The sequence below is a fragment of the Pantherophis guttatus genome, chromosome 2 (assembly GCF_059756535.1).
Source record: "Pantherophis guttatus breed Tessera chromosome 2, ASM5975653v1, whole genome shotgun sequence".
Lineage (NCBI taxonomy): Eukaryota > Metazoa > Chordata > Lepidosauria > Squamata > Colubridae > Pantherophis > Pantherophis guttatus.
In genome coordinates, this window is record NC_142064.1 from 276,280,357 (window position 1) to 276,307,602 (window position 27,246).

At 46.2% G+C, this 27,246-nt stretch overlaps 1 protein-coding gene across 1 annotated transcript; it reads left to right on the top strand.

The window, feature by feature from the left end:
* Positions 1–3,202: 3,202 nt before the first annotated feature.
* On the top strand, positions 3,203–13,983 carry LOC117668276 (major histocompatibility complex class I-related protein 1-like). Its single transcript, XM_034422054.3, has 6 exons — positions 3,203–3,550; positions 7,844–8,119; positions 9,449–9,634; positions 10,522–10,803; positions 11,282–11,371; positions 12,662–13,983. Exons 1-6 carry the CDS (start codon positions 3,208–3,210, stop codon positions 12,709–12,711), a joined length of 1,227 nt encoding a protein of 408 aa, XP_034277945.3. The 5' UTR covers positions 3,203–3,207; the 3' UTR covers positions 12,712–13,983.
* Positions 13,984–27,246: the final 13,263 nt, after the last annotated feature.

The following is a 27,246-nucleotide window of genomic DNA, read 5'->3' on the forward strand; positions in this document are numbered from 1 at the left end:
AAGAAAAAAAGCCTCTGTCGATCAGGCAACTCAGCTTGGATTGTCAGAGGCAGTTAAAAGAAAAAAAGCCTCTGCTGATCAGGCAACTCTGCTGCGACAGTCAGAGCCTTTTGAAAGCATTTTTGTACAAGTGCTTTGAAAAAATGGTTTTAAAAGGTTTTTAAAAATGGCCACGCCCACCCAGTCTCATTTACCCCCCCCCAAGCCATGCACACAGAACTGGTAGTAACAAATTTTAGATTTCACCACTGCTTCAAATATATTGTCTCCGGTCGCCTTTGACCTATAATTCTAGTGAAGGCGATTCTCCCGTATGGTAGAAAGACTTTGGGGGAAAAAACCCTTTCAACCATTCAGAAAGATTATGTTTGCTAGCTTTCTGGCTGAAAAGCTAGGAAACTGAGCATTTCTGAAGGATCGAGAGTGTGGAAAAAGGCAGAATGATAGCAAACATGGTTAAGAACAGGATCTAGGCTTCAGAGCGATTCTGAGAAGAGCAGCAGCTCTGGCAATGTTTGCAAATACTGGAATAGCGCATCCAGTTCTGGTCACCACCACGTAAAAAAGATGTTGAGAGTCTGGAAAGAGTGCAGAGAAGAGCAACAAAAACGATTAGGGGGATGGAGGCTAAAACATGCGAACGGTTGCAGGAATTGGGTTTGGTTAGTATAATGAAAAGAAGGACTGGGGGGATACGATAGCACTGTTCCAATATTTGAGGGTCTTGTACAAAGAGGAGGGGGTCAAGCTATTTTCCAAAGCACCATATGGCAAGCCAAGAAATAAATGGATGGAGACTAACCAAGGAGAGGATCAACCTAGAACTAAGGAGAAATTTCCTAACTGTGAGCAATCAAGCAATGGAGTGTACTGACATGCGATCTCATGATCTGGGGTTGGGTGTGTGTGTGTGTGGCAATCACAACTTCTAAGAAATATTAGAGGAACTGGCCTGGAATGGGAGAGCGACACAGATCCTGCAGCCTCTCCTGCATTTGTGCCTTCTTACCGACAGTCATATTCAGCAACAGAAGGCAAGGATTCACACAAACATGTTCAGTAGGTGCCCTGCCGAACATGGATTGTATCCGCGTATTTCTGTGTCCACGCATGTCCATCCAGTAGCTTGTGCGTGAATCTCTTGTCTGAATAAGAGGCTCCATGTTACACTAACCAGGCTCTGAGAGCAGACAAAGTTACTCCTTGCTGTGAACCCAGACAGAAAAGAGAGGATCTGAAGCAGGGGTGGGTTCTAAATTTTTTTTACTACCGGTTCTGTGGGCGTGGCTTGGAGGTCATGTGACTAGGTGGGCGTGGCTAGCTGGTCAGAGTCATTTCTGGAAGGTCCTCGCACTTACGACCAGTCCTCGCACTTAGGACCCGACTCATTTGTTTGCTTTTAACACTGATCAGCTGTAGGACGGCCCTTTGAAGCCCCCCGGCAAGTGTTTAAATAGTTTTTTTTCCCTCTAGTCATCAGCTGGGACTCAGGAGGCAGCAATAGATTGGGGGTGGGACCAAATAAAAGGTAAGAATAACGTGGGTGGGTGGGGGGGAGGGCGGGGGGGGGAGAACCGGTTCGGTGAAGTCATATCGTCACCGCTACTGGCTCGGCCGAACCGGACGGAACCAGGAGGAACCCACCACTGATCTGAAGGTGAGGCTCACCCTACAGACAGATAGTGTTGCCAGGTGTCCACAATTTGAGCGGACAGTCTGCTTTTTTCACATTATGTTCACTATTTTTTTCACAAAATAGTGGACATTTTTTAATTCAAAAGCTTTATGATGAAATTAAAATGTAATTTAATATTTTACATATTATTATAATATATTTGATATTTTGAATTTTAAGTAAAGTTTTGAAGTGATTATTTTAATACATGTTAAAATGTTTCTAAGAAAATATATAATTTAATTGTAAAATTATTTTTTTACTACTTAAACCCCCCCCCCCCGCTTGTCCGCTATTTTTTGGAAGCAGATCTGGCAACCCTACAGACAGACAATTTCCAGAGATCACCAGCAATTGAGTCCTTGGCCTTCTTCATCGGTAGAAACACAGAGCCATGAAAGGAAGGCAGAAGCTCCCTCCCCTTCTCGACAGCCATGGCCTTATTCTCACTCTGTACATGCTCAGTGGAAGGCTGATCACAGCAGGAGATGGTTCAAGCCCTGAAAATTAACCATTGCTACTTACTCATAGTTTGCTCAGCATGGGAAGTGTCAAATCATCCATTCTTTATCATTTGGCCATCATAATAACAACGATCATAACCTGAAGAGGAATTTATTATTTTCAGTCCAAGGATTTCCCCAGAAGAGCCACTAAGGCGCTCCCATGTAACACCACTCCTGCGTGAGCTGCACTGGCTCCCGGTGGTCTTCCGAGTGCGCTTCAAGGTATTGGTTCTCATCTTTAAAGCGCTCCATGGCTTAGGGCTTGGGTATTTACGAGACCACCTTCTGCCACCGATAACCTCCCACCGGCCAATCCACTCCCACAGAGAGGGTCTCCTCAGGGTGCCGTCGGCCAAGCAATGTCGACTGACGACCCCCAAGGGGAGAGCCTTCTCTGTGGGGGCACCCGCCTTGTGGAACGAGCTATCCCCAGGAATACGACTGATCCCGGACCTCCGTACTTTCCGTCGAACTTTGAAGACCTTCCTATTTCAGCAAGCCGGGCTGGCTTAAAATTTTAAAGGGTTATTTTATGGGCAAAGGGTTTTAAATTTTGGGAAGCCAATTTGATTTAATTCTGTTTTAATTTATTTTAATTTTTATATTGCATGTATTTTAATCTTGGCTGTTCACCGCCCTGAGTCCTTCGGGAGAAGGGCGGTATACAAATTTAATAAACCTAACCTAACCTAAACCTAAAATTGCAGGAAAACTATCGAGTTTTGAAGCTTCCTGAAGATTCAGGTCTTTGCAGGAGAATAAAAGGAAAGAGGGCATCCATTAATGCATTGTTCTGCGTTTTGCACCGCTGACCTTTTTCCATAGAAAGCGGCGTCTTCGCCTTGGAGATCCCCCAAGTGCCTTTGAGCGTTTTCATCCAGAGGGAAGATCATTTGGGGGTTTCCGACCTCTGCCTGATCCCACAGCCCCTCGCAGCCCTCCCCCCCCACCTGCGCCCAGAAAACTCCCCCGCTGTTTTTGATCCCTGCAGATCTGCCCCTCCCCCCATGATATGCCCCTCCCCCCATGATGAAGAATTCCTGGAATGAGATGTTGCTGAATGTGTTGATTCTTGTGAAACTCTCGCTTCCCTTTTCCAGCTTTTCTCAGAAGTTTTCCCCCCTCCGCCTGCCTAGTAACCAGAGATGTCATGGAAACGTTTTTTCCCTATTGGTTGAGCTTGGCCAATCGCCGGCTCGCTTTGGATTATTATGCTATAGATCGTCCCGAAGCGCCTCTTTCTTTCGCCTGGGACTTTTCAGGAGAGCGCAGCTGCAGGTGGAGGTTTCAGGACAGAGGATGGCTCTGCGCTCTGCGCCCCTGTGGCTCCTGGTGTTGGAGGTGGTCGCTCTGCAGCACGTGTGCCTTGGTGAGTCCCTTCCAAGAGTCCCTAGAAAGAGACTCTGGAAAGAGTGCAGAGAAGAGCAACAGAGATGATTAGGGAACTGGAGGCTAAAACATATGAAGAACGGTTGCAGGAACTGGGTATGTCTAGTTTAATGAAAAGAAGGACTAGGGGAGACATGATAGCAGTTCCAATATCTCAGGGGCTGCCACAAAGAAAGAGGGAGTCAAGCTATTCTCCAAAGCACCTAAGGGCAGGACAAGAAGCAATGGGTGGAAACTAATCAAGGAGAAAAGCAATTTAAAACTAAGGAGAAATTTCCTAACAGTTAGAACAATTAATCAGTGGAACAAGTTGCCTCCAGAAGTTGTGAATTCTCCAACACTGAAAGTTTTAAAGAAGAGGTTGGATAACCATTTGTCTGAAGTGGTGTAGGGTTTTCTGCCTGGGCAGGGGGTTGGATTAGAAGACCTCCAAGGTCCCTTCCAACTCTGTTATTCTATTCTATTCTATTCTATTCTATTCTATTCTATTCTATTCTATTCTATTCTATTCTATTCTATTCTATTCCATTCCATTCCATTCCATTCCATTCCATTCCATTCCATTCCATTCCATTCCATTCCCTTTCAAGATGTAAGGGACTTACACCTTTTTCTGCTGGTGGGAATCCATCCGTCTGTCCATCCATCCGATCCGTCCATCTGTGTGCCTGCCTGCCTGCCTGTCTGCTGTCTGTCTCTCTCCCTCTTTGCTGCCGCTCTCCCCCCACCCCCGATCTCCTTGAGCCATTCTGGAAGCAAGGCAAGATGGCTCCTCCAGATGTCAGTCAAGTGTACCTGCACAATTCTTTCCGTCCCACCGTGGAGATTGTAGGATGGCAACACTCGGATGCGACCATGTCAATTCGCAAACTCCCTGGCTGCCTTTGCACCTCCCACTGTCACCACTAGGGGCAGTAGTGGGGCACTAGGGGCATTAACTACCGTTAATAAGGTATCACGTCTGGTTTGCGATATCTCCTCAGGCCAAGGGAAGGGGGATCCCTGAGCGGATCCCAGCCTTGTAAAGCACAAAGAAATGTCCCTCATCCTGCTCAGAATGACAGTGATCAGGGCTAATCAACTCTCCACATGATCATCGATTCCCAGGATAAAGGCCTAGATCAGAGTTTCTGCAGTAGATTTGATTCTACAATGATGGGTTTCATATGTTTCCTTTCTTCATCATATTATCTCCTTTTCTCAATGGTGCTATTATTATTTTTCTTGATCTTTGGCCTTAACAAACTTTCTTTTGAATTGGATTAGAAAAAAGAAAAACACCTCATTCATAAAGTGATGGATTTTGGTGAAAGAGAGCCAGATTCTCGTTGAATGTTTTAGTAAGAGCAGCTGGACAGGGCAACCACTTGTCCAGAGAGTTTTGGGGTTCCTCTTTGCTGGAGAGAGTCAAGCAGAGGCTAGACACATATTTTTTTTTGAGTAATTTTTTTTTTAAAGACAAACATTTAATACATCAATCCTCCCCTCCCTGTGACATCTCAGTGTTATCTTCTAGGCTTCTTCTCCATCTTCCCTAAGTTTCTTCTTCATCTATCTTCATCTTCATCCAAACCATTCTAACATTTCATTACTAAATCAATATTGTAATCATCATTTATACATAATTATGGTATCGGTCATTTATATCTCTTCTCCAACCAACTATAAAAATAATTCCATGTTTTAAAATATTTTGATTCCTCCTTATCTTTAATCATCAGAGCTAATCTATTCATTTCTGCACAATCTAAAAATTTTTTTATTACTTCTTCTTCCAAAGGTATTTTCTCTGATTTCCAATTTTGAGCATACACAATTCTTGCAGCTGTTATTACATGTATGATCAAATATACATTTTCCTTACTAATTTTTTTCTGGAAAGATACCCCGTAGGAACTCTGGTTTAAATTCAATACGTTGCTGTATCATTTCTTCCAGCTAGATTTTAATCTTGTACCAGTAATTTTTTGCTAGATACATATTGAGGGGTAGAAAAAGGCTTTTATTTCAGTTCCGATCCTGAGAAGAGAGTAGCCTTGATGACTTCAAGGCTCATCTCGTGAAATTTGTGACTGTGTGTGTCAAGGCTGATTTCCATAGTGCCACTGAAAAGAGAGCAGGATCAGCACCGGAGGAAGACAATTTTTTGAGAATCATCTGTGGAAAGTTTGAGATCTAGAATAAATCTGGTGCCTTGCAAGTAAATCTGAATGACAGACAGCATGAGAGCCCAAATTGGGTTGCTGAATTGAAGCAATCTTGGGATAATCCCAGTGAGATTTTCTGTGGAATGGGAGTGAGCCCCACTGAGTCCTGGGTTCAAACCCAATTCTTGCTCAGATGCCTGAACTGGGAGGGGAGGAGGAATTACCCAGCCAGGGAGGGGGGGCGGCAGGCGAGGAAGAAGATCCAGATCAGAGGTGAAATCCAGCAGGTTCTGACAGGTTCTGCAGAACAGGTAGCGGAAATTTTGAGTAGTTCGGAGAACCGGAAAATGCCACCTCTGGCTGGTCCCGGAGTGGGGTGGGAATGGAGATTTTGCAATATCCTTCTCCCAGGAGTGGGGAGGGAATGGGGATTTTGCAGTATCCTTCCCCTGCCACGCCCACCAAGCCACGCCCACAGTACCCGCAGTAAAAAAAAAATTAAATTTCACCACGGATCCAGAGGGGCCGTGTGTCTTCATTGCTGCTCCCTTTACTCCCATTTTGAATTCCCACATCTCCCAGGCAATCAGTTTGGGTTTCCCCCAAGGGTTCCATGGCTGCTGCCCCCCCACCCAATCCCTCTTTCCCTCCCTGTTTTATAAAATCTCTCTTCAAATCTTTACTTATTAACAAGTCACGTTGGCAGTGAGGCAAGAAGCTGATTTTATTGTTTTCCCTATGAAGCTGGGTAGACCAGGTGGGGTTTCCTGCTGCTTCTGGAGGTGGAAACTGCCCCCTTTTCCCCTGTGGGTGACTACAGCCTGCTTGGGGCCATCCATACAAGGCCTTGCTGGAGGAGAGAAGGGCACAATTGGGGTAGGCGGGCAGGTAGGTTTTGGGGTTCCTGTTTTCCCTTGAATCCTGCTTTCTCTTCCTTTTCTCTCTCATCCCAAACTTCTCTGCCCTCAAACCCCTCCAGAAGCTGTTTTTTTTTTGCCTCTCCCTCCCTCCCTCTTTCCACCTTCTCCCTCCTCTTTCTCTTCCATCATCTCTTCCTTCTAATGTGGATGAAAGAAAGGAATCATACGGAGTCAGATATATGGGCTCTGGAGGACCCTCTCTATTCACATTGTTATAGGGGGAAGACGTGCTTGGATACATGAACTTTGAGAGAACCTCTCTATTCACATTATTATAAGATAGAAAAGTGCTTGTTGGAAATTACATTAACAAACAGTTAAACCCCATTAAGTGGTAATATATCTTCTGATGAGACCTAGATGTCATGAAAGGACAGCCATATGGAAAACCTCTGAGTGACCTCACTGTGAATGACACAAAGACCTATATGTTACAAAGAGTTACTTAATCCAATAAATTTACCCAAGGACAGCAGTAACTCTCCCATAAACAACTACAAGCACTTAAGAAAAGTTGTGTGGCTAAGATAATTTTATAAACTAAAATTAATGGTTTAAGTAATTAGATGAACATATTATCCACTGTATGTAACCATATAGGGAAAATCGAATGTATGATCTCATGTTAACCATATATGGAAAATGTATGATCTCACTGAATCCTTTGTCTTAGAAATGTATAAAAACAGTTGTATCAGCATTCTCTCCTTGTTCAAAGCTTCAGGTACAAAACTGGCTCTGAACCTTGCGCAACAAAACTGTCTCTGGCTGACCCAGGAATGTTGTTTGGTCTCATCATTCTACAACACTTCATTTCCCCCTTTCTCTTCTGCCCACTCTAGTCTCTTTTTCTTCCTTCCAGATCTGATAATGGGTCCTGCTCAGAGGTGGGGTTAAGCAGGTTCTGACAGATTCTGGAGAACCAGTAGCGGCAATTTCGAGTAGTTTGGAGAACCGGTAAATACCACCTCTGACTGGCCCTGCCCCCATCTATTTTCTGCCTCCCGAGTCCCAGCTGATCGGGAGGAAATGGAGATTTTGCAGTAACCTTCCCCTGCCATGCCCACCAAGCCACGCCCACCAAGCCACGCCCACAGAACCGGTAGTAAAAAAATTTGAATTCCACCACTGGTCCTGCTGTGCCCCATAGCATCCGAGTCCCCTAGCAGAATCCCCCTAACTCTACCCGACTGGGTCCTTTTTCAGGCTTCTCCTCACATTCCTTCAAGATTGTCTACTTCACCATCTTCGAGCCCAGTCAGAGGCTGAGTCACTTTTTCATTGTGGGCTATGTGGACGGTCAGATCTTTGCTCACTACGACAGCAACAGCAGGAAGATTCAGCCGCGAGTCTCCTGGATGGAGAAATCGGGGAAGGATATTCCCCAATACTGGCAGGCTCTGACTGACGTAGCACGTAACTTCAATGATCGGCACAGAGACCACCTGGAATTTATGAGGATTTACCACAATCAGAGACAAGGTAAGTGATGGGTCGGGTGGATCTCCCTGCCCCATGTTCCCTGCCAATAGCACGAGAGGAGAAGAAAGTGGCTTGCTCCCAGATTAAAAGGCTGTTTCCTTTTTAAAATGTTATTTTGAAATTATGTTTATTGCTTTAAAAATTATTTTACTCTTGCCCCATAACTGAAGTTTTTTGCCCCATAACTGAAGTTTTATGGATGTGATAAATATTAAAGGCAGATGGGCAATCAAAATGTGATAGATATAGAGATAGATAGATAGATAGATAGATAGATAGATAGATAGATAGATGATAGATAGATAGATGATAGATAGATAGATAGATGATACATAGATAGATGGATGGATGAATGAATAGGGATAGGGATAGGGGTAGGGGTAGGGGTAGGGGTAGGGGTAGGGGTAGGGGTAGGGATAGGGATAGGGATAGGGATAGGGATAGGGATAGAGTGTTCTGTCCCCATCTCACACAAACACACAAACAGACAGCCGGGGGTTAAATAAACTGGCAGACAACCAATTCTTCCGATAAGACGCTTGGCAGCAACCCAGTAGCTGCTTGCCAAGAACTTTTACTCAATGAACAAAATACCCACAGTCAAGAATTGTCCAGTTCGTAAAATAAATCCAAGGCCGATAATGTTGTTTCCAAATATGCAATGTGACTCGATAGTAGTTAGTTTTGTCCATCACAGAGTCTGAATGGCCACCTCACCCCCTTTTATATCCTGTGGGGTGTGGTCCAGTGACTCAGCCTAATCTCTGGCACGCCTTTTCTTCTGTTGCGTGCGCTTATCTCTGCGACGCTGCCAAGGATCCTGCCAAGACTCATTACCCTCATCACTGTCCACCTGTGGCTGCGTGGACGTGCTTGGCCCTGGCCCTATCTCTTGCCCTTCGGCGGACACCGAAGGCATTGCCAGAGAGGAGGGTCCTGGAGAGGGAGGCCTTGCCAACTCCTCTCCTTCACTCTCGGAGTCCTCTCCTGCCGATGACACAGGCTCAGGTAACAGAGCCACAATATATATATAGAGAGAGAGATGGATGGATGGATGGATGGATGGATGGATGGATGGGGATAGACACACACACACACACACACACACACACACAGAGAGAGAGAGAGAGAGAGAGAGAGAGAGAGAGAGAGAGAGAGAGAGAGGGAGAGGTGGGGGAGCGCTTTAGGGGGGAAATGAATTTCTTTCATTTTCCAGTTGTTATTTGTCCCTTTTCTTACTGGCTTCCTATTGAATCAAAGTCCCTATAAGAATGGAGATATCTGTCTCTCCTGAGGATTCCTCAAACAATAATCCTGTCTCCCTTTCAGATGATATGCTACAGGGCATCGCAAGCTGTGAACTCCAGGGAAATGGGAGTGAAAGTGGGTTTTACATGGAGGCTTATAATGGGAAAGCCAGATTCTCCTTCCCCATGGTGGAGGTCATCATGGAAAACTGCATTGAGTTGCTAAAGAAGTGCCTGTCTTATGGGAACGAGACGCTGCTGACAATAGGTCAGTATCTGGATCCAGGTTGGACTTTCCTCCTTTATGCCAGATTTCTTGCACGCGTTCGGCCCCTTTGGGTCCCTGGTCTGCTGCCTGGGTCCCTGGGAAGGAATTCTTCCCCTCCCCCTCCAGGAAGTCTCCAAGACACAGAAAGCCATTCAATGGACCAGGAAATGCGGCCTCTGCCTGACGGACAGGGGTGGGCTACTGGGGGTTCACAAGGGTTCGGGAGAACCTCTAGCTAAGATTCTGTGCAGTTCAGTGAACCCCCAGATCCCACTCCTGGATGGCCCTGCCCACCCCACCCCGTCCGGCCCAGGAGTCCCCACGTGACCTGTTTTGGATGCAGGTAAGTGCGTGGTGTGTGCGGAGGCTCAGGGAGGGCGAAAAACAGGCCTATCTGAAGTTTGGGAAGTTCAGGGGCCTCTGGAGCCTGGGGAGGCTGTTTTCACCCCTTGCCGTAGTGCAGGAGGCTGACTAGGCCATGCCCACCATGGCCACGTCCACCCAGCAACCAGGCTGAGAACCCCTTGCTCAAATTTTTGAAGCCCACCCTTGCTGACGTGTGTCTGTGTGGATCAGGCAGCAAAAGCACTTAGTAGTATCCTGTTCACAGCCCACAATAAGGCAACAGGCCACTTGGGGATATTTGCTGTGGGACAACTCGCTACTGGATAGTTCCACGTGGGGTACCTCAATGTGATAAATGCTATCTGCCACTGTTTCTTGGACACTGTTTCCATTTTTGTCAAGCATTTGAGCATTTCCTAAAATGCTCTTGGAGACGCTGCAGTTAGAACGTGTTAAATCCCTGCCTTAAAACCAAGTAATGGGAGATTTTTCTGCCTGTCGGCCTCTGGAGGGGCTCAGAGTTAATTCTGGTGTTTCTGCAGAGACCCCGGTGGTGACAATGACCAGAAGGACAGAGGCTGAGGATGGGCTGGAGATGCACATCTGCCAGGTCCACGGCTTCTACCCCAGGGAGATCGATGCCTCCTGGAGGAGGGACGGAGAAGTCTGGATGCAGGACACTCTCCATGGGTCTGTGGCCCCCAATGCGGATGGGACTTACCACTATTGGCTCGGCATCCAGATCGATCCCAAAGAGAGGGACCGCTATCGGTGTCATGTGGAGCACGACGGCCTGCAGGAGCCTCTGGCCTTGGTACTGAAGGGTGAGAGGCTGCAGGGAGGGAAAGGCTGGGCTCTTTGGAGGGTTGTGGGAGAGAAATCTGACCCCAGCTTTGTCCAGATGTGAAGTTGAGTTCTCGTTGATTGGTTTTTTCCCATATATGAGGTTGGTGGGCCTGCAGGCAACAGTCCATAGAATTGGATTCGGAAGCAACAAATCCCATCACAACAGTTGACCGATCCTCACGAAATCCCCTTAGATACTCTCTTAGCCCCTGTCCCTGCAAATAACAAATTGCTGCTTTCATAAAGAACTGTACACATTATTTGATGATCAGGGATTTATTGAAAAAATGGTCAACAGGATGTCTTCATGCTACAGTTAGAGGGACATGAAGAGGAGCCCCTTAAGACTTTTTAAATTGAGGAATTTCCATCCCTTTGGCTGAATTAAGTCTCTCCTTTAACTGGGATGATTGTTTGGGCTTCTCCTTCGATTATCTGCTCTTTCTCCCAATTCAGTTCCAGAATCCAACCTGGGCCTCATCATCGGCTGCGTTGTGGCTGCTCTTGTCCTGGCGTGTGTGATTGTTGGGAGTTTGATATTCTTGAGTAAGTATCATTTTTTGGGGGGTGATTGAAGGAAGATGGAGAAATTCTCCTGAGTCTCTCTATTTGGGGAGCTTCTGGGCTTCACTCTCCCATGTTTTCCCAGCCTTTTGGGGGAGCATCTGAGATCTGGCCTCTTTGGGGGACTTCAGTCTTGACTAAGCTTTAAGTCTGCAAGGCAATATCAAGTGGATGATTTGTGATCTTTACATGTTAGCTCCAATTCTAACCAATTCTGATCCAATTCTGGGATCAGAGGTAGCTTCTCATGTGTGTGTGTGCAGCTCCTAAAGCTGCAGAGATGTGATATCTTTGTCTTCCTCCAAGAACTAAGCTGAGAAAGGTGGCCCCCTTTTACATTACATTCTAGGGAACGGAGACCTCCAAAGAGGAACATCTGAGACAAGGAATTTTCAAAACAGTGAGGTGACTCAGCTGTCTGGATGATCCTTCTGTCTGAGAAGCTGCTCTGCTTTCAAAGAATGAGGATGGGAAAGGCTTGGCCATAACACGGTCAGGTTGGGCCATAACACGGTCAGGAATCTCCGTAAAGGTAGTGATCAAAAGGAGGCATTTTGAGAGAAAAGGAGCCTTGGTGGATGCCAGCTGGATCTCCTCTTGGTCTCCCACCACAAAGCTCTCCAAGAATGAACTGATTGGAAAAAGAAACTTTGGAGCCATCTGTATCCTCACACTGGCTGTGCCCTCTGGCTGAAGAATTGTTGGACTATTGTTCTTTGTGGAGATAGATCAATGTTAAGAATTCTTTCCTATGCCTCTTAGGACATTGTTTGGTGCAAACTCTTTGGATGTGTTGGTGTGTTTTAGTTTGTATGTGAGGGAAGGAAGGAGGGATCTAGAGTCAGAAGGAGCTAAGCTTCTTCATCTCTTTCCATCCACCTAAGAAACTGTCAACTTGCAAAGCTTTCAAGTTGCCATGAGCAGGAGGGAGGGAGAACTGACAGAGCTGATTGATTTCCCTAACTGAAGCGGCATTCCATAGATGCTTTCTTACCACAATGAGTAGGAGGGTGTTGGATTTCACAGCCAGCCAAAATGGTTAATTGGAGAATGTGATTTATGACATGGCCAGGGAGGAGGGGAGAGACAGGGTCATAGGGGAACATAAATCTACGTGGGATTAGTTCTAACTGCATCCGAATATTGCCGAAATGGTGCTCCTAATAAATGACTGTATTTCTTTTGAAGTTTGGCTCATGGCTCATGAATTAATTAGGGCATCTTTCGGAAACTTCACACTGACCACTCCATTTTCCTTTCTTTCTTTTCCAGGAAGTCACAGTTCTGGCCAGGGTATTGTACAGGGAGCCGCTTCTATATGAAGAAGTCCATTTTTGCATCTTATAGGAATGTGTCAGGTGTGCCTCCTTTCAGATTTCAGGAAAGAATGACGCCGACTCCATTTCCATAGATAAAGGTACTTTTACTGAAATTGAACTGAATGCAGCCAAGGAAAGCAAGATCTGAGGCAATAGGCATGAAAATCACATATAGAAAGCATCTCCTCCCAACTGTCCAGCGTAAATCATCCAATCCAAAGGTCCTCCAGAGGTCAGGTGGAATCACACGTCTGGCAGTGTCATCAATCTGGAATGTCAGCAGATAGCAGCTTCAAAGGCACAGGACTGCAGCTAAGATTCGGTTTCGTTTCTCCATACTCCTTCTCCAGCACGCTTCCCCATCTAGCAATTTCCTAATTCCCCCTCTCCCCCCCCCATTACCATGGCATCCGACAAGCAAGCATTGAAAGCTCAGAGGCTGACAGAATGCTGAATTGTGGACAATCCCCCTCCCCAACTAGATCCGATTTGGAGACAAATACAGCTTCTAGCCAACCTTCTCTCCCCCCCTCCTCGATCCTTCCCAAAAAGCTGTTCCTCCAATCCATGGTAGTTTTCAAGTCCTCCCTGCCATGCCTCCCCTCCACCCCCTGTCAGCGTCTGACTCTGAGATGGAAGACAAACAGCTGATGGAGAGCAGGAGAGTGGCTCTGTTGGTGGTGGGAACGCAGAGTAGAGTAACATGGGTTGCGTGACTTACAAGGAAGGAAAGGGCCCTGATTCCCTTCACAAGGCACACCTGGGGATGGAGTTTAAAGGAGAAGCAGTTGGGAGGGGCATGTTGGGAACAAACCAGTGGTGGGTTGCTACCAGTTCGCCCCGGATCAGGCGAATCAGTAGCGGCAGCGGCAGGAGGCTCCGACCACCCACCCGGACGTTTCTGTGCATGCACAGAAGTGTTGCATATGCACATGAGTGCATGCGCGTCCACAAGCAAACCGGTAGCAACCGAAATTGAAACCCACTACTGGAACAAATGCTGAATTCCTATAGTGTCGTGGACTGCATTCCTGGCATTCCTCTGGACTGTTTGAATTATTTCCGTCCTTCTGTGTGTTTATCTTGTCTTGCTTTGAATTATTCTTCGCTTCCGGGACTTATTCTCTGGCCCTGCTGCAATGATTGATTGCAGTCATTCTGCTTACAGCCTTTGGACTGGCATATCTGCAGGTTTGTGGAAAAGCTTTTTTCCAGGCTGGAGAGTAAAAGGGACGTTGGGGGCAAAGTTGGTGCCAATAAAGGGACTCACATCGATTCTCTGTCTGTGTTGCCTTTATGCCACGTCCCGGGTCATCACACTCCCTTTGCTTTTCACTGCGTTGGGGACAGGAGCTGCTTTTGTCATGCAGGAAGTTAGCACCCACCCCTTTCCTAGAAGAATGAAATATTTTAGGAACTATTAAAAAGGCAGAATATTATGTTTCCCTGGATGAGAAATGGAGAAGCATGTTTTAAAGACTAAGCAGCTCCCATCTTTCTGTCCCCACCCTTTGTTAATGGGCCAGAGGCAGAAACTCAATCTTTGTCAATAGACCATCATCTGCAACACAATAGGACCCATCTAGCAACAGAAACTCACCACATGGCACCTGGGAAAATTACATCCGCCAGCAAGGCTAGCTAAGACCCCCACCCCCTGGGAGTCTGACAACCAATCAGGATACTCTTTCTAGGCCCCAGGAAGTTCAAAGCCAGAGAGGGCATAAAACCCGGGGACTCACTGTGTCTCGCCTTTTTCTGTTCAGGAACTCAAACCATGATCCTGTCCACCATTAAACCATCTTTCCAAGCAATTTCCGTGTTTCCAGTGTCTTTTCCCCCCACTTGGAGCTGAACTCAGAAGGATATTTCTTCTTACAGTCAGCTGAAAACAAATGCTTTCACAATAGCCACCCCAGTTTCTCTGAGCAACATGCAGCAAAGCTAAAAACAGGTAGTTGGTAAATGCTAAAACAATTCATATTGTAATTATCATTCAAACATTAAATATTTTTAGAAAGAAGATCTGATAGGCAAAGATATCTTAATCATTCCACCTTAATAATTAAGTCGTCCCCTGGGATCCCCAGGCCTGATGACGCAAGACTTCCTGTGAATTTTCAGAGTGAGATCTGAAAGCTGACATGGCAGAAAAACTAACTGAGATGATAAAATCTCCAATGGGGAGGTGCGGATTAAAAACAAGGCACCCCTTTTACTTGTGCCAAATAAAATAAAAAAAAAGAGTCCCCAGATTCCCTGGTTTTAGGAAACTAAATTTATTATTTCCCAAACTAAGGATGTGTTTGGGCAGATTAACACAGGAACTCCAGCGTTCCAAATGCATTGAGAGTTTTGAAACAGTTGAAACGGCTTTTCCATCATTGTCCTCATACTCAGTTGAACAGTCCTCAAAGGTGCCACTTGAGATGAAGCCTTCTTTGGAGAGGTTTGTGTTCCCCCTCCCCGTCTCCCTCTCCTCCTCTCTTTCCCTCCTCTTCCCCCTCCCCCAGGGGTGAAATGCTCCCGGTTCAGACCGGATCGCCTGAACCGGTAGCAATGGCCGTGGGTGGTTCGGAGAACCGGTAGCAAAAATCCCTGCACACACACACACACCCATGCCCAGCTGAGCCGCACAATCATCAGAGGCTTTTTTTTTACTTTTAAAAGCATTTTTTCTACAACCTCTTCAGAGGTTGAAGAAAAAATGCTTTTAAAAGCCTCTGATGATCCCAGCTGAGTTGCCTGATCGGCAGAGGCTTTTTTTCTTTTAAAAGCCTCTGACAATCCAAGCTGAGTTGCCTGATCGTCAGAGGCATTTAAAAGACAAAAAAGCCTCTGCCGATCAGGCAACTCAGCTGGGATCGTCAGAGCCTTTGAAAGCAATTTTTTACAACCTCTTCGTTGAAGAGGTTGTAGAAAAAATGGTTTTAAAAGTTATTTTTTCAAAAATGGCCACACCCACCCAGTCACATTACCCCCCCCAAGCCACGCCCACAGAACTGATAGTAACAAATTTTAGATTTCACCACTGCCCTCCCCCCTCTCCCTTCCTCCCTCTCTCCCTCTTGAATAACCCTGTCCTGTTATTGGAGAAAAGGAGGAAGCTTGCAAGCTGACTCAGACCTTCCGTCCTGGGTGGTGGAAGAGAGGGAAGAGGTTCAGCCAGGGCCAGGCTCATTCGTGGGACACTGTCCAGTGCAAGATGGAAGATCTGCCTCTGGGGGTTCCCCAATATACCACACTTGTGCTGAGATCATCAATTGGGGGCCGTCTTGGAGGAGCTTCCAGGCAAATTGGTTTTGGGGGGGAAATTGTCCCCCTCAGAACGGGCTCGCAATTTGGGTATCCTCCTAGACTCACAGCTAAGATTAGAGCAACATCTGACAGCTGTGGCTAGGGGGACCTTTGCACAGGTTTGCCTGGTGCACCAATTGCGACCCTACTTGGATCGGGAGGCTCTCCTCACAGTCACTCATGCCCTTGTCACCTCACGGTTAGATTATTGCAACGCGCTCTACATGGGGCTAACCCTTGAAAAGGGTTCGGAGACTACAGTTGGTCCAGAATGCAGCCGCGCGAGCTATCGTGGGTGCGCCTAGATACACCCACATTACACCAATTCTCCGCAAGCTGCACTGGCTCCCTATTGGTCTCCGGGCACAATTCAAGGTGTTGGTTATTACTTTAAAGCCCTACATGGGTCAGGGCCAGGCTATTTTCGAGACCGCCTTCTGCCGCATAGCTCCCAGTGACCGGTAAGATCTCCTCCGGGTCCCGTCAGGTAAACAATGCCGGCTGGCGGGCCTGGGTGGGGGGAAGGCCTTCTCTGTGGCTGCCCCAGCTCTCTGGAACCAGTTACCTCCTGAGGTCCGGACCACCCCCACCCTATTGGCCTTCCGAAAAGCGGTGAAGACCTAGCTATTCTGGCAGGCCTGGGGCCATTGATCTCGCTGTTGTGATTGTGTGAGATCCGGCCATGAATGGTGTGAATGGGTTTTAATGTTTTAATTTTTAATTTTTAAATGTTTTTATAATGTTTTTTTTTTAAATGCATTGTAAGCCGCCCTGAGTCTTCGGAGAAAGGCGGCATATAAATTGAATTGATTAAATTAAATTAAATTAAATTACTTGCCTTTTTTGTCCACCGGGAGGCTTCAACCACTGTCAACCCAACTGGCCTACCTTAGAGGGTTGCTGGGAGAGGAATGGAAGGAGAAAATATTGCCTCTGTGGAGTTGGAACTTAACCAAGGGCTCTTAGCTTGCAGAAGGAAAGTCCTGGTTCTTACCAGAATCCAAAGCGTCTGAGAAGAGACCGTAATAAACATGATACTGAAGTCTTTCAGAAGGTAAACATGTTCAGCAGATGGCCTGGAAAATATGGACTATGTCTATGTGTTTCTGTGGCAATATATGTCTATCCAGTTGTTTGTGTGTGAATCTCTTGTTTGCACAAGATGCTGCACCTTAAACTAACCAGTCAGTTAAAACAGAGGAAGGTTACGCCTGCTGTGAACCCAGAGAGACAAGAGAGGATCTGAAGGGGAGGCTCATCCTGCAGACGGCCAGTTTCCAGGAACTCAAAACCAATTGGAAGGTCCTCTAATGACCTCGGTCTTCTTCATCGGTAGAAATACAGAACCATGAAAAGGAGGCAGAAGGTCCTTCCTCTTCTCACTCTGTACATGCTCAGTGGAAGGCTGATCGCAACAAGAGATGGTTCAAACCAGTGATGAAATCCAATTTTTTTTACTACTGGTTCTGTGGGCATGGCGTGGTGGGCGTGGTGTGGCTTGGTAGGCGTGGCAGGAGAAGGATACTGCAAAATCTCCATTCCCGCCCCACTCCAGGGGAAAGATACTGCAAAATCCCCATTCCCTCACCACTCCTGGGGGAAGGATACTGCAAAATCCCCATTTTTGTTGAGGATTACCTCTGGTGCATCCATCCTTGTACTCCTTGACATTCGGTGGCTTTCGATACCATCAACCCAGTGGTGAAATCCAAATTTTTTTACTACCAGTTCTGTGGGCATGGCTTGGTGGGCGTGGTGTGGCTTGGTGGGCGTGGCAGGGGAAGGATATTGCAAAATCTCCATTCCCACCCCATTCTGGGGCCAGCCAGAGGTGGCATTTGCTGGTTCTCCGAACTACTCAAAATTTCCGCTACTGGTTCTCCAGAACCTGTCAGAACCTGCTGGATTTCACCCCTGCCTCAACCATAGACTCCTTATGGACCAGTGATGGGATTTGGGACTGGGCAGGGCAGTGTTGCACTGTGAAGGGAATGGAGCATAGGGGTTCCTCCAAGACGGTTCACAAGGAAGGAGGAAGGAGTCTCGCCCCACTAAATGAGCAACACTGAGGCTGCTTCAGTTAAAATAGACCAGTGGGCTCAAGCCCTCCTCCTGAGGACAGCCTCCATGAACTCCCACTCCATGTGCCTTGACTCTTGACCCTTGAACCTCAGGGCCCGGACTCTGAAACTGGACCCACTGATGAACCTTCCACAACCTCTGACTTCGCCGATCTACTCTTCTGCGTCCTGTTTTGACATGGAACTCTTGTAAGACAGTCTTGCTAAACTTTTGGGAGGGACTTGGCCTCCTGTTCCAAGTACAGGTAGTCCTCAACTTATAACAGTTCCCTTAGTGACTGTTCGAAGTTACAACGACACTTATGGCCGTTGCAGGATCCCCATGGCCAGTCACGTGGTTTACATTCGGATGCTTGAACAATTGATTCACATGTATGACGGTTGCAGTGTCCCGGCGTTATGTGATTCCCCTTTCGCAACCTTCCAACGAGCAAAGTCAACGGGGAAACCAGATTCACTTAACAACCGTGTTAGTAATTTAACAACTGCAGTGATTCACTTAATGAATGTGTGAAGAAAAATCGTAAAATGGGGCAAAACCAGCGGTGAAATGCTCCTGGTTCGGACCGGATCACTTGATCCGGTAGTGATGGTGGCGGGTGGTTCGGAGAATCGGTAGCAAAAATCCCTGCGCCCCCCCCCATGCTCAGCTGAGTCGCACGATCATCAGAGGCTTTTTATTTTTAAAAGTATTTTTTCTACAACCTCTTTCGACAAAAAAATGCTTTTAAAAGTAAAAAAAAAAGTCTCTGATGATCGCGCAGCTCATCTGGGATCCTCAGAGGCTTTTGAAAGCATTTTTTTCTGCAACCTCTTGGCCGAAGAGGTGGTAAAAACAAGGCTTTGAAAAGTCTCTGACGATCCCAGCTGAGTTGCCTGATCGCCAGAGAGGCTTTTCAAAACATATTTTAAAAAGCCTCTCTGACGATCCCAGCTGAGTTGCCTGATCGCCAGAGGCTTTACAAAGCATTAGAATAAATGCTTTGAAAAGTTACAAAAAAAAAAAAAGTTGGCCACGCCCACCCAGTCACATTACCCCCCCTCCAAGCCACGCCCACAGAACCGGTAGTAATGCATTTTACATTTCACCCCTGGGCAAAACTTACTTAACAAATTTCTCAGCAACATAAACGCTGGGCTCAGATGTGGTCGTACGTTGAGCACTACCTGTGTATATGTTTGCATTCGTTTGTTTACTTACATGGGAAGTTCATTGAGCAAATTGAGTAAGCTCCCTCTTTGGGTGCTTGTGTTTGCTTGCCCTGATATTTGTCGTCAACTCACTTACTCGGCCAGCCCAAGCAAAATGGATCAGCTTCTCACAAGAACGCTCAACTCTCACAGCAAATCGCACTGCTTACCACTCCGTTGAATTAGCTTCAGTCTTTGCAACCAGCAGCTGCAGCAGTTCCGCCTCCAGGCCGAAAGGGCCCCGTCATTGTTTCAGAGGAATTAGTGCAAAATTGACATAAATCTGACGACCTTTCAACGGGTTGGATTTCCAACAATAATCCTCAGTTTATGAACATGAAGGTGCCCCAAATTATGGTTATAATATTGTGGTAGCTAACTGAGGCACATTTGTGACTGCCTCACTCAATGACTGCTATCCCGGACTCTCTTGGTTGTGGTCACTGAGCAATTGCACAGATTTTTAAGTGGACAGAATGAAAGAGCTGACTGCCAAAAGAGAACAGGCAACTCAGCTTGGATCGTCAGAGGCATTTAAAAGAAAAAAAGCCTCTGCAGATCAGGCAACTCAACTGGGACAGTCAGAGCCTTTTGAAAGCATTTTTTTACAAATGCTTTGAAAAAAATGGTTTAAAAAGGTTTTTAAAAATGGCCACGCCCACCCAGTCTCATTACCCCCCCAAGCCACGCCCACAGAACTGGTAGTAACAAATTTTAGATTTCACCACTGCTTCAAATATATTGTCTTCGGTCGCTTTTGACCTATAATTCTAGTGAAGGCGATTCTCCCGTATGATAGAAAGACTTGGGGGGGGGGGAAAAAACCCTTTCAACCATTCAGAAAGATTATGTTTGCTAGCTTTCTGGCTTAAAAGCTAGGAAACTGATCATTTCTGAAGGATCGAGAATGTGGAAAAAGTCAGAATGATAGCAAACATAGTTAAAAACAGGAACTAGGCTTCAGAGCGATTCTGAGAAGAGCAGCAGTTCTTGCAATGTTTGCAAATACTGGAATAGTGCATCCAGTTCTGATCACCACCATGTAAAAAAGATGTTGAGACTCTGGAAAGAGTGCAGAGAAGAGCAACAAAAATGATTAGGGCAGGGGTGAAATGCTTCCGGTTCTGACCGGATCGCCTGATCCGGTAGCGATGGAGGCGGGTGGTTCAGAGAACCGGTAGCAAAAATCCCACCACCCCCCCATTGCCAGCTGAGCCGCACAATCATCAGAGGCTTTTTTTAATTTTTAAAAGCATTTTTTCTACAACCTCTTTGACCGAAAAAATGCTTTTAAAAGTGAAAAAAAAGCCTCTGATGATCGCGCGGCTCAGCTGGGATCATCAGAGGCTTTTAAAAGCATTTTTTCTACAACCTCTTCAGACAAAGAGGTTATAGAAAAAGTGTTTTTAAAAGGGAAAAAAAGCCTCTGCCGATCAGGCAAATCAGCTGGGATCGTCAGAGGCTTAAAAAAAAAAAAGAAAGCCTCTGCCGATCAGGCAAATCAGCTGGGATCATCAGAGGCTTTAAAAAAAAAAAAAGAAAGCCTCTGCCGATCAGGCAAGTCAGCTGGGATCATCAGAGGCTTTTAAAAGCATTTTTTCTACAACCTCTTCAGCCAAAGAGGTTATAGAAAAAATGTTTTTAAAAGGGAAAAAAGCCTCTGCCGATCAGGCAAGTCAGCTGGGATCGTCAGAGGCTTTAAAAAAAAAAAGAAAGCCTCTGCCGATCAGGCAAATCAGCTGGGATCATCAGAGGCTTTAAAAGCATTTTTTAGCCAAAGAGGTTGTAGAATAATGGTTTTAAAAGTAAAAAAAAAAAAAAAGAAGTTGGCCACGCCGACTCAGTCATATTACCCCCATCACCACCAAGCCACGCCCAGAGAACTGGTAGTAACAAATTTTACATTTCACCACTGGATTAGGGCAGGATGGAGGATATATATATATGTGTGTGTGTGTGTGTTTTTCTATCTACCCCAACATGTAGGAGGGGGCATTCTGCTCCCTTTTGCCTTTCAGCTCCAATCCAGGAGTCCTCAAGTAGTCGCATTCACAACAAACCATTTTATACCAGATTTATATTTTGCTGATAAGGAAATAAAGAGAGACTAGTATAGATCTATTTCAAGCTTTTTTTAGCTTTCTTTCTTTTTTTTATTGAAAAGTTTTACAAAAAGAAAATACAAAAAAATCCCCCCCTCCCCATTCCCCCACCCTTTCCCCCCCTTCATCCCACCCTCCCCCCCGACTTCCCAGAGCAAAATACAAGGTATTTCATTTAATCAAACATAAACTAGATTAATCTACTTATCCTCAAAGTACTGCATCACCCACCGAAACCTTAACTCCACTACAGATAACCAAATACTTCTAGTACTAACGTTCATTCATAAGCTATTTGATATTTTCTTGTCTGATACTTATTTTGAATATAATCAGTCCATCTTCTCCTTTCCGATATGTATCTTTCTTGCGTCTGGTCCTTCAAGTACGCCGAGATTTTCGCCATTTCTGCTAGGTTTGTTACTTTCAATATCTACTCTTCAATAGTAGGCAAAGAGTCCTTCTTCCAATATTGAGCTACCAGCAGCCTAGCTGCTGATATTAGGTTCAAAATCAATTTAGTCTCTGAAACTGTACAGTCCGTAATTATACCCAATAGAAACAATTGAGGAGTAAATTTCAACCTTCTTTTCAAAATGTTCTGCATCACCCACCAAATTTTTATCCAAAATGCCTTGATTTTCTTACAAGTCCACCATATATGATGATAGGTTGCGTCATTACATTCACATCACCAACATTTAGCTTGCAAATTCGAGTACATACATGATAATTTCTTAGGATCTAAGTGCCATCTATAAAACATTTTACTTTTTAGCTTTCATCAGCTAGCCATACCCTTACTCGGATTCGAACCTGGGCTTCCTGCATGGTAGGCAATTGAATTAACCTTCTGAGCCACAAGTTCTCCTCCCTTCATCAGCTTGAGCCAGGAGAAAGATTAAGTGTTTTTTTATCGAGACACCTGGTCTACCCCAACATGTGGGAGGAGTAGACCAGGTGTCTCAGTAGAATATATGTATGCCACCAAGAAAGGCACCAGGTCTTATTTTTGGGTGATGTCTTCCACTGATTCACCTCACAGAGGTGACACCAACAGCTCTGCCCAGCAGGAACCTGTTGCCTGCCCACTTCTTCTGCAGCTACTGGCTGCCCCTCACGCATGGCGCCCCCAGCCTCCGTTTCACCATCAGAGGCCTTCAGGAAAGGCCTCTGCAGTCATAAAAGAGCTCTGGATTGACGTGTGTGTAACTGATCATAAGTGCAAACTGATTTCCAAGTGCCTGACATGCGATCATGCGATCTGGGGGTGGGGGTGGGGTGGCAATCATTAACTTCAAAGGAATTGATGTGGCAGTCATAACTTCAAAGAAATTGATATGGCAATCATTAACTTCAAAAAAATTGATGTGGCAATCATTAACTTCAAAAAAATTGATGTGGCAATCATTAACTTCAAAGAAATTGATGTGGCACTCATAACTTCAAAGAAATTAATGTGGCAATCATAACTTCTAAGTAATATTAGTGTCAGGTTTCGATGTCATCTCAAATAAATTGCACTCCCAAACAATTAATCTTTGCTGAAATATTCCATTTATTGAGTACAACAGATCTAGCCCTGACTTCGTCGTAGCCGATACTAACCCTCTGACCCCCAACCCCTTCCCTTTCCATTCCCCAATTCTCATCTTCTCATTGGCCATCTTCCAAGTCAGTCTCCCCAGCTTCTGACCTCACCCCACAGGAATGTTCCCCCCACCATCCCATCTCCGAGGGACGTGATGGCGAACCTATGGCACGCATGCCACAGGTGGCACGTGGAGCCATATTAGTGGGCACGCCAGTTCAGCTCTGGGGCGCATGCGCGCACCGGCCAGCTGATTTTTGGGCCTTCTGGGCCCACCAGAAGTAGGGAAACAGGCTGTTTCCTGCCTCTGGAGGGCCTGGGGGGGTGGGGAAGGCCCGTTTTTCTTTCTCACCTGGCTCCAGATCCTCTCTGTGTATCTGGGAACGGCGAAAACAGCCTTTCCCACTCCCTTGGAGGCCCTACGGAGGCTGAAAGGGCCCATTTCCCCACTCCCGGTGGGACAGGAAGTGACGTTTTTTCCTGTCCCCAGCCTCCAGAGATTCCTAGAGAGGCTCCTAGAGACTCCTAGAGAGGTTCTAGAGGCTGGGGACAGCAAAAATTTCACTTCCTGTCCCACCGGGAGTTGGGAAATGGGCCCTTTCAGCCTCCGTAGGGCCTCCAAGGGAGTGGGAAAGGCTGTTTTCGCCGTTCCCAGATACACAGAGAGGATTTGGAACCAGATAAGAAAGAAAAATGCGCCTACCAGGCCATCATGTGCCAGGAGCGGGGGGGAGGGGGGAGGGGGTTGCACACACATGCGCATGGGCACGTGCGCACGCGACCCTCCCCGCCCCCCCTCTCCTGGCACGCGATGGCAAAAAGGTTAGCCATCACTGTCCTAGGGGATATTATCTACAGAGAAATAAGTAGGTGAAAAGTCAAGCCTCGTCTTTTTTTGGCAGCATCAGAATGCTGACAATTAGGGGAACTGGTCTGGAATGGGAGAGTGACACAGATCCTGCACGCCCTTCTGCATTTGTGCCTTCATACTGACAGTCACATTCAGCAACAGAAGGCAAGGATTCACACCTTAATCAGAAGACATCTGGAAGGGACCCTGGAAGTCTTCTAGTCCAGCCCCCTCCTCAAGCAGGAAACCCTATACCGGTGGTGGAATTCAATTTTTTTTTCTACCGGTTCTGTGGGCGTGGCTTGGTGGATGTGGCGTGGCGTGGCTTGGTGAGTGTGGCTTGGTGGGTGTGGCAGGGGAAGGATACTACAAAATCCCCATTCCCTCTCCACTCCTGGGGGAAGGATACTGCAAAATCTCCATTTCCACCCCACTCCTGGGGCCAGCCAGAGATGGTATTTGCCCGTTCTCCGAACTACTCAAAATTTCCGCTACCGGTTCTCCAGAACCTGTCAGAGCTTGCTGAATTTCACCCCTGCCCTATACCATTTCAGACATGTCCAATCTTTTCTTAAAATCCTCCAGTGATGAAGGACCCACAACTTCCGAAGGTAAGTTGTTCCACTGGTTAATTGTCCTCACTGCTAGGAAGTTTCTCCTTAATTCCAGGTTGCTTCCCTCCTTGATTAGTTTCCATCCGTTGTTTCTCATCTTGCCTTCTGGTGCTTTGGAAAATAAATTGACCCCCCCCCCATCCTCTTTCTGGCAGCCCCTCAAATACTGGAATACTATCCTGTCACCCCTAATTCTTCTTTTCTCTAGATTAACCATACCGATTCCTGCAACGGTTCTTCATATGTTTTCAAGGTGGAGGAGGTGGAGGTGATTTTGATGGCACAACCAGCTTCAAAGCCCAGAAACTTTCCTACGGAAGAATAGAATAGAATAGAATTCTTGTTCTGTCCCCGTCCCACACACGCACCTCCACAGACGGCCTGGAGTTAATAAGCCACACGACAAAATTTTTGAAGATAAAGCTGGCAGCAACCCAGTGGCTAGCTGCCAATTCAGACTTTACTCACACAAAACAAAGATTAGACTGCAAGCATTCCGATAAAGCAGGCAAAGTTTCAACAATACAAGGATTAGTCCAAATGCAGTCCGACAAGGCAGGCAGAAGTCCAGTAACGCAGAGATCATGGATTATTTCTAGTTTTTGCTCGTCACAAACTGAACCGGCCACCACACCCACATTTATACCCTGTGGGGTGTGGTCCAGTGACTCAGCTAATCTCTGGCATGCCTTCCCCTCTGCTGCGCACGCTTCTCCCTGCGCCACTGCCGAGGATCCAGCCAGCACTTATCTACTTCGTCGCTGTCCACCTGTGGCTGCGGGGACGTGCTTGGCTCTGGGCCTATCTCTTGGCCTTCGGTGTCCTCTGGAGGCATTGCCAGAGAGGAGGGTCCTGGAGAGGGAGGCCTTGCCAACTCTTCTCCCTCACTCTCAGAGTCTGCATCTGTCGATAGCCCAGGCTCAGGCAATGGAGCCACAACAATTCTTTATTGGCCAAGTGTGATTCAACACACAAAGAATTTGTCTTTGGTGCATATGCTGTCAGTAGATAAAGAAAAAATAAAATATATTCATCAAGAATCATAAGATACAACACTTAGTGATAATCATAGGATACTAATAAGCAATCAAATCATACTAGGAAACAATAAAAACAATAGAAGTTGTAAAGATACAAGCAACATGGATATAACCATAGGTGGGAAGAGATAGGTACTAGGAAGAATGAGAAGAAGAATAGTAGTGCAGACTTAGTGAATAGTTTGACAGTGTTGAGGGAATTATTTGTTTAGCAGAGTGATGGCGTTCGGGAAAAAACTGTTCTTGTGTCTAGTTGTTCTGGTGTGCAGTGCTCTATAGCGTCGTTTTGAAGGTAGGATGTACAAGTTGTGAATTGGGGGCCCTTGCCATGGAGACCCTTGCCCTTGGAGGAAGACTTCAGCCAATGTCAACCAGTTGACCTACCTTAGAGGGTTGTCGTGAGAGGAATGAAAAAATATTTCTTCTGCAGAGATAGAATTTAATCAAGGATTCTTAGCTTGCAAAGAGACAGACCTGCATCTTACCGGCATCAGAGGAGAGACATAAATAAACATGATAATGAAATCTTTTAAGAAAGTAAACATGTTCAACAGATCCCTGCCAAACATGGATTGTGTCTGTGTGTTTCTGTGTCCACGCATGTCCATCCAGTAGCTTGTGCGTGAATCTCTTGTTTGAACAAGAGGCTCCATCTTAAACTAACCAGGCTCGGAGAGCAAACAAAGTTACTCCTTGCTGTGAACCCAGAAAGAAAAGAGAGGATCTGAAGGTGAGGCTCACCCAGTGGTGAAATCTAAAATTTGTTATTACCGGTTCTGTGGGCGTGGCTTGGTGTGGGGGGGTAATGTGACTGGGTGGGCGTGGCCAATTTTTTTTAACTTTTAAAACCATTTTTTTCTACAACCTCTTCGGCGAGGTTGTGCCTCCAAAGAAGTTGTAGAAAAAATGCTTTTAAAAGCCTTTGACGATCCCAGCTGAGCTGCACGATCATCAGAGGCTTTTTTTTTTTTACTTTTAAAAGCATTTTTTTTGGCCGAAGAGGTTGTAGAAAAAATGCTTTTAAAATGGGGGGTGGGGGCAGGGATTTTTGTTACCGGTTCTCTGAACCACCCGCCTCCATCAGGCGATCCTGTCCGTACCGGGAGCATTTCACCCCTGGGCTCACCCTACAGACCGACAATTTCCAGAGTCACCAGCAATTGGAGGGTCCCCCTAATGTCCTTGGCCTTATTCATCGGTAGAAATACAGAGCCATGAAAGGAAGGCAGAAGCTCCCTCCCCTTCTCCACAGCCATGGCCTTATTCTCACTCTGTACATGCTCAGTGGAAGGCTGATCAGAGCAGGAGATAGTTCAAGCCTTGGGGGGAAAAAACCCATTACCTCTTACTCCTACTTTGCTCAGCACGGGAAGTGTAAAAGCACCATCATTAATCCTTTATCATTTGTCCGCCATAATAACAATGATCATAACCTGATAACCTGAATTTATTATTTTCAGGTGAAGGATTCCCCAGAAGAGCCACTGAAACCAATCTCAGTTCATTGCAGGAAAACTATCGAGTTGTGAAGCTTCCTGAAGATTCAGGTCTTTGCAGGAGAATAAAAGGAAAGAGGGAATCCATTCATGCATTCTTCTGCGTTTTGCACCCCTGACCTTTTCCTATAGAAAGATGCGTCTTCGCCTTGGAGGTCTCCCAAGTGCCTTTGAGCATTTTCATCCAGAGCGAAGATCATTTGGGGGTTTCCGATCTCCGCCTGATCACACAGCTGCGAGGGGGCAGTGTGGGATCTGAAAAGGACCCCCTCCCCA